Source organism: Oncorhynchus keta, chromosome 24 (genome assembly GCF_023373465.1).
Source record: "Oncorhynchus keta strain PuntledgeMale-10-30-2019 chromosome 24, Oket_V2, whole genome shotgun sequence".
In the NCBI taxonomy this organism is placed as follows: Eukaryota; Metazoa; Chordata; class Actinopteri; order Salmoniformes; family Salmonidae; genus Oncorhynchus; species Oncorhynchus keta.
The window spans coordinates 16,517,399-16,532,362 of NC_068444.1; the positions used below are offsets into that span (position 1 = coordinate 16,517,399).

Here is a 14,964-nt window from a genome sequence, read left to right on the forward strand (position 1 = left end):
GTTTTTTTAGAAATTGCTCTTGCCTGATAAAAATTAATTTTGACAAGAGTGAATATGCATTTTTGTGAATACTACTACTATGAATGACCTACTAATCATTCATAGTAGTAGTATTATAATAGGCGTTAGTAGTATCATTAGTGTAGTTAAATCCATTATAGCTGTAGTAGTAATACTTGCGTAAATAGTCTCATTGAACACTTTACCACTGACTGTCCCATGAATGAGAGCACAGAGCATTAAAGGCTGACAGTGAACATGCCATACAGCTCTAAGTGCAAACAGATGGGACTGGCCAAGGTGAGGGATTATTCATCCAACTGCGTTCACACAAATACCTTTTACATGCTTCCGCTATACAGCACATATAAGAGCTATATCTCGTATAAGCCTCTTTGTTGTTAAATGTGTTCTCTGTAACTGTAGTTGTTGGTAGATGTGTCTGTATCATTGTAGGATCATAATTTGACCTGTATTGTCACAGCAAAAATAATCCTGCAAGCAACAGGATTTGAACTGTTTAGTCCATAATGTTGCTTAATCAGTATCTGGTCAAAAGTAGGCTACATGAAAAGTGCAGTACAGTTAATATAACTTGTGTTAGTGTGGGTTTTCAGTGAATTTCTGTAATCACAAAGCTCCTCTGTATTTCTTGCAGTCCAGGAAAATTCTCAGCAACAAAATAGCGATTTAATTAAGATCCTACATCTGTAAGTGTAGTTTGTGTTTTATCATAGTGGCACATGTGAACAAGTATAACATTTCACTAGCTCCTTTTTTGCCGCTGTTGTACTATTCCTTAAATGCGATATACATTACATTTCACTCTCCTTTGGGATGTAATGTTTAATGAAAAATGACACAAAGACGAATTAACAATGCTACTGCTTTCACATCTTACTTCCCAAATCCACTGCCACGATGAATAAGTGGCGAAAATGTGCAGCACTCATTCGATCGCTTTCCTTTCTTTAACAACAGGACGTAATTAAGGCCAATTTAACCAAGGCCAGACAGTCATCTGATAAGTTTGTATGAACTGCGGGTATAAAGGTCAGCGCTACTGAAGAAACAGTGTTAATCATATTTACCAGAACGCCTTTCCTTAGGCTACAATGCGTTTTGACAATTTCAAAAAACATAAATATTCCGATGTGGGCCTTATGAAGTACTTTGATAAAAATCTAATCATTCAAAATGCATGTGCTGGATATCTAACATGTGCTGAATGCTTTTGATGTCCCCTTGTCAAATAACCATTGTCCTAGGTTATTCAAATATGAAGGTTTAAGAGAAAAGTCATGCATTTTAAGGGAAGCAAGACTTAGAATGAAATTGCAGTTGAATATTTCAAGATCTCCATTACAGATGAGAATTTGAAGAATGTCCATACAAACAGCTTGTTTGATCAAACCTTATTCAAAGAGCATGGATAAGGTCTTTAAAATATGGGTCGTTTGTGCTTTTACCACTGTTTTACCTTGTAAATATGGTCTGACATTAATATCAGGCATCTCAAATTCTGAACTAGAAACTGATATTGACATCGAAATAGACTTGAAACATCAACATCAGTATAATGAAAAGTACAGCATTAAGACAAACAGCACAGCACAGTGACCTTGAAGAGAACTTGGGAACACTTCTGAGCAGTGTGCCACACTGTTCATGCTACAGGTGACAAAGGGGAAATGAGGTCCTGATACTACAGGAATAGCCTGTATTGGAAATCTAACTGAATATCATAATTATCTGCAACAAAATTAATAGCATTGCATATGCTACTGTGGGAGGAACATTTGTTTAACATGTTTAGGGTTTTTATTTTCGTCTAATGAATCCAATCAAATTCAATAAAAATAAACACAGATTCGTGTTAATTTAATCAATGTTGTTAAGTTAGAATTTGTATGAATCTATGTGGTATTTTAAATCTAAAATGAAAACAGGGTTTAAAGAGTACGTTTCCAGCATGGAAGGACATATGGACAATATAAGAAAAAGAATAAGCCTATAATATATTAACAAATCTGAATATTAAAATATTAGTAGTGAGAAAGCCATGTGACATTGTTCTAAGGATTAAAAAATACTGTGGTTAATCAGTTACCGCAATATTTGCCATTTTTGTGTGTTGGAGCGCACGGAACAAATCAGCAAGCTTGAAACCTTTCTCAATTCAATTCGCTTACCTAAGTTGACAAAGCTCATAACCATATCAGCATCGTTTAGAAAGTTGGTGTCGTGAGATGTAGTGAGTGGAGGGCTTTGGCTCGTCAGAGGAGCCGCGCGGTAAGGTTGCGAAACACGAGAGTGTCCCTGCGGAGAGCCGTGGTACCCTTTACGCGAGTTTCCATGAGCCTTCGCGCTGAATCCTTTCCCTGTAACCTCTTGTGTTCTCAACCCTTCTTCCTCCTCAGTAGTCATGGCATTGTACAGGTCAAGCATGAACAGGGGTGCTGAAGATGCTTGTTTTCCTGGAGAAAAGGGCCTTGGACGATGTGGTAAACCCAAAATAGAGAGAATCTCTCTCTGAATCTCTCTCCGTTCATGGTTACGCAATCTCCTGTAAATAAAACTAGAATGCGCATGGTTGTCGCCTAAACCACAATGAGCGCAGTATAGAAAACTCAAGCAGCTCCAGAAAAGTCCAAACGTTGCCCGGTTCAAAGAAATGAAAGCTCTCATCTTGCACAATTATGTTTTTGATGATGATGTTACACAAGTATACAGTTGTTACCAATGTATAAAGATGATCTCCATTTCAATGCAAATATCACAATTTCTGAATGTTTTTTTTTTTACATCCAGCATAACATAAAGGTTATTATGTCACAACACTTTTAAGGAGAACGTCTGCCTGCAATGATGTTCTTGTAAGTCTCACATGAACGTATGCTGTGGAGCTGTCCCTTCTCTTCGGCAAAAATAAACACGTTTTTGTTGGTTCTTTCCAGTGCTCCGCTTAAATCCAATGTCCCACTGTCACATGTTTCAAAATAGGCGCATCACATGTGGAATTGTTACTTTCTATCGCACCTACACAATAACATGCAGGTACGCCCATAAAAGTCGAAAATGCCCAACGCTTTCATTGAATAGGAACATAAAAGCCCATTTGAGTGGAAATCAGTAGACTATATACAGTAACAGGACCCGTTGCCACTAGTTGCCACCGCGCGTAAAGTTTTGGGGAAAATGTGTTGAAGCTTGTTGTCTATCCAATGAGTCCATCCCATCCAGGAACACGTTGTTGCATCCAACTCTAGCGGCCACAATAAAACTTAACCGACATGAAGATGAATGTGGCAACTCAGATGTGCAAGGGGAGACACTTGAAATCTGAAACCTGTCTTAACAAGTCAAAAAATAACGACACGGCCATTTAATTACCCCTTCAGGGTTGGCCATATCAGTGCGTTTAAGGAGAGGACATTTGGACAAATGAGTAATTATAGTTTCCAAAATCAAATCTGTACATTCATTGAATCTAGAAATATATCAATCAACGTATATTTTTGACCACCTACAATATTATGTCGATGGTCTTTTAGGACAGGCCCATCTATATTGAACACCATTTTTATATGAATGCAACATGTAAAGTGTTGGTCTCATGTTTTGTGAGATGAAATACAAGATCCCAGAAATGTTCCATACACTTTTTTTTCTCAAATTTTGTGGCCAAGTTTGTTTACATCCTTGTTAGCGAGCACATCTCATTTGCCAAGATAATCCCTCTACCTGACAGGTGTGGCATATCAAGAAGCTGATTAAACAGCATGATCATTACACAGGTGCACCTTGTGCTGTGGAATATAAAAGGCCACTCTAAAATGTACACAGTTGTCACATAACACAATGCCACAGATATCTCAAGTTTTGATGGAGTGTGCAACTGGCATGCTGACTGAAGGAATTTTCACCAGAGCTGTTGCTAGTGAATTTAATGTTAATTTCTCTGCCATAGAGAATTTGGCAGTACGTCCTACCGGCCTCACAACCACAGACCGACCACGTGTAACCACGCCAGCCCAGGACCTCCACATCTGGCTTCTTCGCCGGCGGGATCGTCTGAGACCAGCCACCTGGACAACTGATGAAACTGAGGAGCATTTCTGTCAGTAATAAAGGCCTTTTTTGGGAGAAAAAAACCCTATTCTGATTGGCTGGGCTTGCCTCCCCAGTGGTGGAGGTAATGTGTAATAAATAGAGTAGGGCCTAATTCATTTATTTCAATTGGCTTTTTTCCATCTATGAACTGAAATTGTCACATGTTGAGTTTATTGTTTTTGTTAATTATTATTTCATTTTAGCTCCACAAAGTTGCAAATCATTTTTTTCTTAATAAGCAGACTGTAGGCTGGTGAGGTGTGACATGTGCGCGAGTTATCCTCACATGGGGCTGTATGGTCATCATCATTGGACATAGTTAAATAATGGGGTTAGTGCATACATTTTCATATGTACTGGTGCCCTGTGGGAATCAAACATACAGCCCTGGCATTGTAGCAACTACGCTCTATCAACTGAACCACACAAGCCCCAGGAATGTGTAAGCCTATGTATGTATACAGGAACGTATGTGCTATTGATATGGCTGCTAAGATGTCTTGCCAGGTTTGCAATAGTGTATTGATTGGGTATATCATGATATAAATATCCTAACATTCATTTACATCAAAGGCAACACGATTACTTTTCCAATTATGTTCAGACCTACAGTATGTATACACTATTAAAATGTTAACTTTTGAAGGGATTGATAGCAATAGTTACAGGTAAGAACAACCTGTAACCATGCAGTAGGCCTACCTCAGCTTTAATATTACTGATGTACTATCATAGTGTCCAAGCTATCAGTCATTGGTTGGCTCAGGTGCAGCTTAGCAGTGCTGTCAATATTATCCCCAAGACATATACAGTAGCAGCATAAATTGTCCTTCTCCACATTTTCTCCATCAAAGTCTTGGCCTCTATTGGTTGGCTTCGCTATAGTTAGGCTACTCATGGTGATGTATTGGTTGACCTCACTAACTATAGCTAGGCTGCTCATTAAGATCTATTGGCTGTTTGTTCTATGCCTTTCAAGCTGAGTTTCTTTTGAAAAGAGATAGAAATTGTAAATTATTATTATTATTAGCAATCTATAAAGTATTTAATTTTCATTGAATTGACTAAGCATCCCCAATGATTAAGTTATTTCACAGTTTAGTTGCAGAGTTGTAATCCCATTGCGCCATCTAGTGTAGGATGTGTACATCACCTGTTATTGCAGACAGACAGCCATAGACAGACACACAGATACACACACATGCGAGCACACACACAAATTCAGTCATCTGGCAACTGTGATGTGACAGTTGATGAAGATCGTACAAAGATGTAAGAGTGTGAGAGCGTTAGGACCATCATGTATCATCCCCAATTACCACCAGTGAGAATTCTGTACTTAAAAGGAAATTCCAACTGTAATTTTGAAACAGAAGGAAATTAATAATATAAGGTAAAAAGTGGTGGAATTAATTTTTTTATTTGCATTACACACACACAAACACCAAAAAAATTCACGTCATAAAAAAAGTTTTAATTAATGATACCAAAAGTCAATACAAAAGTCACCATTACACATACAAAATTAGACACAGCAAAAAAACGACCATGCTCTCACAGGTAAAGCCCATCAATACACAGTAAATTAGTTCAGTTTTATAAATAACCAAAAATACTTAAACTTGATAGGCTAAGGTAAGACAAGGTACGGTAAGGTAAGGTACTCAGGCACATAAATGTCATATATGCACGAACAGTAAAACATTTGCAACAGAGCAAACTTCAGATTAAGTCAAGATGTCAACATGTTTCATTTATCCCGCACTCGTTTGGCAGAAAGTAGCTAGGATTTCCCAGGTTTACATTTGTTATAGTAGGTAGGCCTATCCTCTACTCAAATTTAAAAAAATACTTGTTAATGTATTTTTCATACAATACATAAACTAGTTTTTGTTAAAAAAAAATGTTTTAAAAGGAATATAAACTGAAATAGCATCGCTGTAATGCACACAGGTTTTACATTATGGCTTGTATATGTTAATTCATCAAAATGTTTCATAAACATAGCAGCCTCCATTATAGAGATAGTAAGCTCACAGATTTGCCCTGAAACTATGTAATAATTATTTAGATGTTGTTTACAACAACTTTATTTGTCAAATTACAAATTATAATACATTACAGGGTCTTTAAACATTCCATTAAAAAATACAAACAAATTTGCTAAACAAATTGGGTGGTGACCATGAAATAGAAATGGTGCAAAAACACAACTTTTTTGGGGTGACCAATCAGAATGTATGGTGCAAAAAACAAAAACGTTTTGGGGTGACCAATCAGAATGTATGGTGCAAAAAACAAAAACGTTTTGGGGTGACCAATCAGAAAGTCTGGTGCAAAAAATGTATAATTTTGGGGTGACCCATCAAAAAGTATAGTGGAAAAACACCAACACCAGGGGGCAGTATATGGCAAGAAAATGTACCATCAGCATTGTCCAAGTGGAGTACCAACCCTTTATTCCTGTGTACTTCTGTGAGCAATGTAGAATTCTTTACATTGGATTTTTTGTATTGCTATTTGGCTCAGAATCTAACCAACCAAAGCCATCCAAATGTAGGAGCAATTACTATCATTCTTTTAAAGGGATAGTGAAACATTTTTTCATGCTAGCTGTTCCTGTAGACTTCCAGTCATTGTGCTAATGCTAGATAGCAATGGCTCCAGAAACTACCTTCAAACTGCCTGCAGAGACAAATGGTATCCATGAGTTCATCTGACTCTGGGCAAGTACAAAAAGGAAAAAATGTTGTACTATCCCTTTAAAGCAAAATGGAGCCCATGACATAACAAGCAGAATGTGACAAGGACAGAATGAATATGTTTTTTTCCCCTCTAAAGCCGGTTTATACCTGCTGCTAATATGGGACCTGTGTCCTGATCTTGTCCACATTGTGATTGTTCCCAAATTTTCAGAAATGTAATCTCTTATCTGTCCACTGTGCATGCATTGTGACCAGATTTCCTGGCCCACCCCTGTATGCAAATGATTTCACAGTTATTCTTTCAAAATAATCTTTATTTATTTTAAGACACATATTGATGACATAAGTCAATGGTGCCATCTGTCCAGATTCGTCTACACAGATATTTCCAAACCCAACGTGTGACTGACTACCGAAGAAGCTGGTCAGGAAGATTCGATCACAATCAGATCACAGATCACAATCTTATAATTGTCTACACCTGTCTAAAAATGTGGGCACAGTCAAAATGTGGACAAGATCAGAACAAAGGACCAGGTTAGAACCAGGTATAAACTGGGCTTGATAAAGGTAATGAAAGGATGCACATGAGTATCTTTGCTATATACATGTTAAGAGGTACTTCCTGTTTCCGTGACTAATGGGAAACACTGTAAAATGTGATCTTCCTGAGATTGGAAAGATTTGCTGTTTTTCTTTGAGGTGTATGCATCAACTCCAGACTGTTTGATTGCCTGCCTGCTGCCATGTTGGGTCAATAGTTTGGTCCTTTACTAAAAGGATCCCTGCTCCTCATCATGACACCGTAACACATGGATAGATGACACACCCCCGGCTGGCCCGGGACCCCAGGGTTACCTCTCTTCCCCTCCTCCCCGTTTAAGCCAGGGGGTCCTGGCTTCCCTGGATGGCCTGGTTTACTGTACCCCTGGGGACCCATTTGACCTAGGAAAGTAGACAATTACAAATGAGATGTTTCTCTTGTGGTTCCAAAACATGTCTTACTGGTTTGCCAACAATTCCTAATCCTGTTATTTGATCACTTTTGATTGAAAAGGGTAGCTAAGGTCCCAGAAGTCTTACAATGTGTTTATCTGCAGAAGAGGGGAAAAGGGTCATAATAGATTTGAAATGAATCCCAGAAAGTACTCTCCAACAGCTTGGACTGAGGACATGATTGGACACTATGCAGTGACTCAGATGCATCAATCTTAAGAACATTCTCCTGATTCCATTTCTATCTTAACTAAATAACTGAATAGACATAACTACACTGAGTGAAAAAAACATACAGAACACCTTCCTAATATTGAGTTGCACCCTTCCTTTTTCCCTCAGAACTGCCTACATTTTTTGACACAAACCGGTGTCACCTGGCACCTACTACCATACCTCGTTCGTTCAAAGGCACTTACATCTTTTGTTTTGCCCATTCACCCTGTGAATGGCACACATACACAATCCATTTCTCAATTGTCTCAAGGCTTCTTTAACCTGTCTCCTTGTCTTCATCTACACTGATTGAAGTGGATTTAACAGGTGACACCAATAAGGGATCTTAGTCTATGTCATGGAAAGAGTAGGTGGTCATAATGTCTTGTATACTCAGTGTATATTGCATTTATCTGGTTGGATGTACAGTAGCGTACCATACATAGTAAACATGTATTATATTCCTATTATTACCTGGAGGCCCTGGTGTTCCCGGATCTCCAATCTCTGTTCTTCCTTGACTGCCCTTCTCACCCTTTAATCCAGGATCTCCTGGAAACACAAATAGAATGCAATGTGTTCCAGACAATACAAATAGAATGCAATGTGTTCCAGACAGTACAAATATAATGCAATGTGTCCCAGACAGTACAAATAGAATGCAATGTGTTCCAGACAGTACAATATAATAATAATATAATATATGCCATTTAGCAGACTTTTATCCAAAGACTACAGTCATGTGTTGCATACAATACAAATGGGTGGCAATGAACCCACTACCCTGGCGTTACAGACAGTACAAATAGAATGCAAACTCCAACAGAAGGACCACAGTACAAATAGAATGCAATGTGTTCCAGACAATACAAATAGAATGCAATGTGTTCCAGACAGTACAAATAAAATGCAATGTGTTCCAGATAGAACAAATAGAATGCAATGTGTTCCAGATAGAACAAATAGAATGCAGTGTGTTCCGGACAGTACAAATAGAATGCAATGTGTTCCGGACAATACAAATAGAATGCAATGTGTTCCAGACAGTTCAAATAGAATACAATGTGTTCCAGACAGTACAAATAGAATGCAATGTGTTCCAGACAGTACAAATAGAATGCAATGTGTTCCAGATAGAACAAATAGAATGCAGTGTGTTCCGGACAGTACAAATAGAATGAAATGTGTTCCAGATAGAAAACATAGAATGCAATGTGTTCCAGACAATACAAATAGAATGCAATGTGTTCCAGACAGTACAAATAGAATGCAATGTGTTCCGGACAGTACAAATAGAATGCAATGTGTTCCAGACAATACAAATAGAATGCAATGTGTTCCAGACAGTACAAATAGAATACAATGTGTTCCAGACAGTACAAATAGAATGCAATGTGTTCCAGATAGAACACATAGAATGCAATGTGTTCCAGGCAGTACAAATAGAATTCAATGTGTTCCAGACAATACAAATAGAATGCAATGTATTCCAGACAGTACAAATAGAATGCAATGTGTTCCGGACAGTACAAATAGAATACAATGTGTTCCAGACAATACAAATAGAATGCAATGTGTTCCAGACAGTACAAATAAAATGCAATGTGTTCCAGATAGAACAAATAGAATGCAATGTGTTCCAGATAGAACAAATAGAATGCAGTGTGTTCCGGACAGGACAAATAGAATGCAATGTGTTCCGGACAACACAGAATATGTGTTCCAGACAGTTCAAATAGAATACAATGTGTTCCAGACAGTACAAATGGAATGCAATGTGTTCCAGACAGTACAAATAGAATGCAATGTGTTCCGGACAGTACAAATAGAATGCAATGTGTTCCAGACAATACAAATAGAATGCAATGTGTTCCAGACAGTACAAATATAATACAATGTGTTCCAGACAGTACAAATAGAATGCAATGTGTTCCAGATAGAACACATTTAGAATACAATTTAAGACATTTAGCAGACAGTACAAATAGAATCAAGTGTTCCAGACTTGCAATGTGTTCCAGGCAGTACAAATAGAATTCAATGTGTTCCAGACAATACAAATAGAATGCAATGTGTTCCAGACAGTACAAATAGAATGCAATGTGTTCCAGATAGAACAAATAGAATGCAATGTGTTCCAGATAGAACAAATAGAATGCAATGTGTTGCAGATAGAACACATAGAATGCAATGTGTTCCAGGCAGTACAAATGGAATGCAATGTGTTCCAGACAGTACAAACACATTTTGAAATCTTATTTGAATAAAGGAAAAAGCTAGGCCTATGTTTATATTCTACTCTACTGTTTACCTGTACAAGCTGCACAGATTAATTGAGTCCTCTGTAAGCCTATGTATTTATTACCTTTCAAGCCAAGCATCCCAGGATGCCCAGGTCGACCTGGATGGCCTGGCTGTCCACTGGAACCAGGGTTCCCAGGAAAGCCTGTAGATCCTTGGGGCCCAACCGGGCCTGGTACCCCCGGAGTCCCATCCCTGGTCTGACAGTGGTCACAGTTACTCAGCTGCTGGTTACTGAGGAGTAGTGAAGGCATCTCCACTGGGATGAAAACACAATGGAGAGGGCTCAGATATAGGTGTACTACACAGAGCACAGCAATGATCAAACATAATCAATACTCACATCTAAGTACCTCTCTGCATATTTCCTGAATTATTTGCTTGGACATCTCCCTTCCCTGTGGAAATGTGACATGATTGATGGCATCATGTAAAATGTACGAGTCAATTAATACAAATGGCATAGACATTGATGGAACAGTGAACGATTGTTGTTGAAAAGTGACATGTTGGGTAGTTGTTGATGACCAAGGATGGTCAGTGTACTGGTGATTGTACTGGTGAGGTACATACAGGTCTCCCCTCTAGTCCAGGTGGCCCAAGAGGGCCAACGTCCCCGCTTTGTCCTCGAGGCCCAGGCGGGCCTGTCTGCCCAGATAGTCCTGGCTGGCCTTGGTGACCTCCCAGTCCCCTCTGACCGGGGTCTCCTGTTGTCCCTTTCTGGCTTCCACAAGAGCATAGTATAAGTACACACACACTGCTCTAGATGGGGATGTATGCTTGGCTATTAGGGCTGCAGCTACTTACAGTAAGTAGTCAATGACAAACTTACCTCTCCTTTTTGTCCCGATGAGCCATTAGAGCCCTGTCAATCAAAGTCATAATGGCTGATTATTAGTAATGTTCATTAATTATAATGTAATACAACTAACTTCCATATCCTCTAGATGTGGATAAAGGGAAAACATGCTGTTTAAATTGATATTGCCAATGGAAAAGTGATCGTCAGAAGTAAATTTGAGAGTTGTTCTGACACTTCCAAATTCACAATCCAATTTCTGTACATGAATGTATTAGATCAGTGCTAGTCTATGATATGAAATAAATACATTGTGACAAGAGGATAATATTCCCATTTACAAATGATTTAGGCTATTGAAGAACCACTATAATGTGGTGAGAAAAGTTTCCCAATAGAACAAGTCTACTGCAGCACTTGCAAGCAGTAAATATTATGTAACTGGGCTTCCGAGGCTACTGGACAATCAACTGTCCAATTGGACAAAATGCTCTTGTATAGCCATTACAGAATTCATTCACTGATGTAAAAAAAAATATGTAATCATAGGAAGGGGAACTTACATGATTCCCTGGAATTCCTATATCTCCTTTTTCACCTCTCAATCCCTGTAGAGAAAATTAAACTAGCAATTATGGTTTTTGTTTTTAGTCATTCTGTTTGTGATTAAATGTAAGGTCATCCGTAATCAAATTAGTGTCCTTCAGAGCAGAGTTAAAATTGACTGAGATTTTACAAGAAGGTTGTTGCTACGTCCATGACAGTCAGTTTAAGGATATTTCCATCCAGAGACTCGGTACAAGTGACTTCTTAACCGTAGTCCTGTGGTGACATTGTTATTTGACTCGATACGCTTCCTAGTTTCCCCCCCAAAGATCATAGCTGTCCCTGTTTTCCATGACTTTTGAATTAAGCGGTTGTTCAACATGATTCCACTCTGGCTAAATGAAAGCAACCACATTTGGAAGGAGGTAGTGAGCCAAGCATCCGATTATACTTGAAGCAGTCTTTTGTACATGGAAAATGTAGCAACCTGTATATACAGTACCAGTCAAAGGTTTGGACACACCTACTCATTCAAGGGTTCAAGACGCTCCATACAAAGAATCAAGGGCAGCTAATGGATTTGAATTATCAGGAGTTATTAAATGTCGCAAATACCTCCCCTCCTCGTTCACCTGGATCTCCCCTTTGTCCCTGGTGAGATAGAAATGACACAACAATCACGTGTTATGATATTGTTCTAATATTGTTACAATAGGAGAATACAGAGTTACAGCTACAAATGTTCAAACTTCAGCTGCATCAATTCCACGGAACATGTTATGGATATGCCAGAGGACAGTGTGTTAAACATTCTACAAGCCTCTTGTAGTGTTTCCCTGTTTTTTGAAAACATATTTTGTTGTAAGATTGCAAGTTGTCCTGAAGTGGTAGAAATTAAACGAAAGGCAAACTAAAAAGTGCTGTTTATGATACGGTAAGCTAGATATAATTGTCTCTAGGGTGGAGCATCAAATAATGACCGTGAAACAGTTCCTGTAAAAAATACTGTTATTGATCAATGATGTATTTTATGGCATTTGATTAACCCTCACCTGTAAATTGCAGTCCTTGGGGAAATGTATTTATTTCATCATATGAAAGGCTTATTGGAAGCTGTGGTATAAATTATTATTCTTTATTGAAGTTAATGGAGGTAAATCTGGAAACACAGCTCACTATAAAGTAGCTTTCTGGCTCCTAATTCTTCATCAAAATGCAATGTCAGTGTTTTTCCTCGCTCATTAAATAAACAATTTGATCGGGATGGCAACACTGAAAACATTTGCAGAAAACATTCTTAATGCTTAATCCCAGCTCAATCGTACACTAAGCCTCAGAAAAATAAATAATTATACCAATTTCAAAAGAACATATTTGACCAGAACATTTAGTGAAAATGAGTATAATTGCTAATTCCAATAATTCCAATAATTGCTAAATAGGTTAATCCCTATTGAACAGTATAGACATAGTATTTTCACAGCAGTTAAGAGTGATTTTGTAGGAGACTGTCCTCTCCCTAATAACTACCTTAGGTCCTGTCAGGCCTGGCATTCCTGGGTGTCCTGGCTGACCTGCTCCACCATGGTCACCTGACTTGCCCTGGAATAACATTCATTCAATCAGCATTATACTGTACATGTCCATTTGAGTCATTTAGCAGACACTTATTACAGCGACTTACAGTCTTAACATAGCTGGGTGAGACAACCACATATCTGTACATAGTAAGAACCCACAGTAAGGACACTTTCTCTTTTAGACGTTCTGTAGCTTACGTCGTCAGGGTTCATCAATGACTCACACAACCTTCTTAAAACAGATCTAAATGACGTAATCACCTTCACATTCATAATAGACAATATCAACCGATATAAAACTTTAAATGTTGACCTCCTGTCCTGGAACCCCTGGTTGACCTGGAAGTCCACTTTCACCTTTGCTGCCCTTTATTTGAGAAGAAAATATTAGTTGAAGGAGGTACTTCATAAAATACAAATCAGAAATACAATTCTGCTTTGAAATCATGATATACTGCTGTGAAAAAAAAGGCATTGTTGAAAGGCATTGTTTCCACATTGGCAGAGACCACATTCAAGGTAAGTGCTGCGTATGTCGGCTCAATCAGAAATTCCATTTAAATGTCAAGCGTGCTATCACATTATCTAGTGCAGATCGGATTTAAACCTAGCCCTAGTTTGTGTTTTTTCTTTTTCTAAACAAATATCCTCTCCGTAATAAATGCTGTTTGAAACTCGGACATTAATATGAAAACCCTGGTCATGTCTATAAACTACTATTTCACTCCTGTGCCATTAACCAATACACATTGGCTCTTGTTAAACACATATCAGTTAATGAAAAGTGATTGGGAGACAGAGAGTCGAGACCAGAGAACCAGAGTACCAGACCGCTTTTGATTTCCATCCCAAAATTCCACTGTCGAAGGCAATAGTAGTCAACTTATATCACCATTTCATTTGGCGTCTCCAGTATAACCATGGCACTGCTCTAAACAACATACTCGCTAGAAATTATATCACTGCAGAAAATGTTAACCCAAGCACTATATGCATCTACAATAATGCAAAGTTTTGTTGCATGTCTCGGTAGGCCTATACAGTGGCACTCTAACATGACTAGAGGAACGGATTTCACACACCAATAGACAAGGGCTGATATGCACAGCGCAACTATAAACCCTTTTAAGGACAGATGAGGTAATGTAGCCGGCAATATTTTGAATTTCATAACACTGCTCAATGTCATTAAGTGTTTTAAAGTTGCTCTGTGTGGTCATCACTGCCTCTAGTGGTGGTGTTGCAGCGCTGCCTCTAGTGGTGGTGTTGCAGCGCTGCCTCTAGTGGTGGTGTTGCAGCACTGCCTCTAGTGGTGGTGTTGCAGCACTGCCTCTAGTGGTGGTGTTGCAGGAGACAGGAGTAATTGAGATCTTCAACAGGACACTGTATCAGTACCAGTAAATGGCCAGAACACTGAAATTCGTCCAACACATTACAGATGTAGGGTCTTAATTTGTGCCAGTTTGCTGCAGCAAGAAAATACTTATTAAACCAATTATAATTCATGGACATTCTTGTATGAGGTGATGGATTTTTTGTTAGATCAATTCTGAAATGTATAGGTGGAAATGACAAACTTTAGAAGCCTTTTTAAAACTCAAATACACTCAAAGTTAGCATTTCCTGCTGTGCAGGAACATTCTCAGCAACAAAACAGTGATCAAATTAAGATCCTACATTTGTACCTGTATTGGTTCACATCATTTCA

The 14,964-nt window shown here is 38.4% G+C and overlaps 2 protein-coding genes across 5 annotated transcripts in view; both read right to left on the reverse strand.

Moving 5' to 3' along the window:
• Positions 1-3,265, reverse strand: part of bmp5 (bone morphogenetic protein 5) — a 34,564-nt gene extending 31,299 nt beyond the window's left edge. Inside the window, exon 1 of the mRNA XM_035800999.2 lies at positions 2,193-3,265. Coding sequence (XP_035656892.1) covers positions 2,193-2,688 — 496 coding nt within the window. The 5' untranslated portion in view covers positions 2,689-3,265. The remainder of the gene's footprint in view (positions 1-2,192) is intronic.
• Positions 3,266-5,566: 2,301 nt separating this feature from the next.
• col21a1 (collagen, type XXI, alpha 1) overlaps positions 5,567-14,964 on the reverse strand; it is a 45,427-nt gene continuing 36,029 nt past the window's right edge. For 3 of the 4 annotated variants that reach the window (XM_035801003.2, XM_052477878.1, XM_052477880.1), the window contains 10 exons: positions 13,570-13,623; positions 13,207-13,278; positions 12,292-12,327; positions 11,694-11,738; positions 11,164-11,196; positions 10,905-11,051; positions 10,675-10,729; positions 10,396-10,590; positions 8,505-8,582; positions 5,567-7,763 (listed from right to left, as the gene is read on the reverse strand). In XM_035801003.2, coding sequence (XP_035656896.1) covers positions 7,573-7,763; positions 8,505-8,582; positions 10,396-10,590; positions 10,675-10,729; positions 10,905-11,051; positions 11,164-11,196; positions 11,694-11,738; positions 12,292-12,327; positions 13,207-13,278; positions 13,570-13,623 — 906 coding nt within the window. In that variant the 3' untranslated portion in view covers positions 5,567-7,572. Of the gene's footprint in view, positions 7,764-8,504; positions 8,583-10,395; positions 10,591-10,674; positions 10,730-10,904; positions 11,056-11,163; positions 11,197-11,693; positions 11,739-12,291; positions 12,328-13,206; positions 13,279-13,569; positions 13,624-14,964 lie in introns of those variants that run through there. The other variant, XM_052477879.1, reaches the window with a different exon arrangement.